Raw genomic sequence first — 715 nt, 5'->3', positions numbered from 1 at the left:
GACGCCGGCCACCCGGGCGCCGGCTCCCCATATATAAATCGGCCATTTGCTTTGCTCCGCCCCAGAGCCTCCGAGTTCCAACCGGTTCCTAATCTAGTTCCGCAGTCGTCCGCCTTTTCTTCCTTTTCAACATGACAGATGCCGCTGTGTCCTTCGCCAAGGACTTCCTGGCAGGTGGAGTGGCTGCAGCCATCTCCAAGACGGCGGTAGCACCCATCGAGCGGGTCAAGCTGCTGCTGCAGGTACGTCCTGGGGTCAGAGAGCCTGACCACGAAGTGGGGGGAACGGGGGGAGTCGCGCAGAAATCGGGGCCCCAGCGATGGAAGTGGGCGAACTGTTTTAAACAGGCCAGAAGAAGTGGCAGCGTGGGGGCCGGGGTGGTTGCAGAGGTGGACCAAAAGGCAAACTTAAGGAAGGTGCTTCAATGACCCGAAGTTCCGGATCTAGGAGGGGGTCGAGGGCGGAGGGAGGTGAAGAAGGCCGGGGCCTCGGCACCCTGGAGGCCGCAAACTCGGACGGGGCAGTCCGAGAATGACTATCTCCCTGGGCCTTGGGGTCAAGGGCAAAGCCTGAAAGCCAGCGCTTTCTCGAAAGAACACCTGGCCTTACCGAAGACCTCAAGGTCGCGGCAAGGAGATCACAGCCTTGGGGAGGCCACGCGGAAGGTCGAGCGTCCGGGCTCGAGCCCCGCCTGGCCGGAAGCTGGGAAGCGCGC

General features: G+C 62.5%; 1 protein-coding gene across 1 annotated transcript in view; it reads left to right on the top strand.

Annotated features, from left to right (window-relative positions):
- Positions 1–21: 21 nt before the first annotated feature.
- Positions 22–715, top strand: part of SLC25A5 (solute carrier family 25 member 5) — a 2,866-nt gene continuing 2,172 nt past the window's right edge. Inside the window, exon 1 of the mRNA XM_006904703.3 lies at positions 22–242. Coding sequence (XP_006904765.1) covers positions 132–242 — 111 coding nt within the window. The 5' untranslated portion in view covers positions 22–131. The remainder of the gene's footprint in view (positions 243–715) is intronic.

This window comes from Pteropus alecto, unplaced genomic scaffold (genome assembly GCF_000325575.1).
Source record: "Pteropus alecto unplaced genomic scaffold, ASM32557v1 scaffold280, whole genome shotgun sequence".
Taxonomy (NCBI): domain Eukaryota; kingdom Metazoa; phylum Chordata; class Mammalia; order Chiroptera; family Pteropodidae; genus Pteropus; species Pteropus alecto.
Note: the sequence above shows the minus strand (reverse complement) of the source record. Positions and strands in the feature narration are given on the sequence as shown.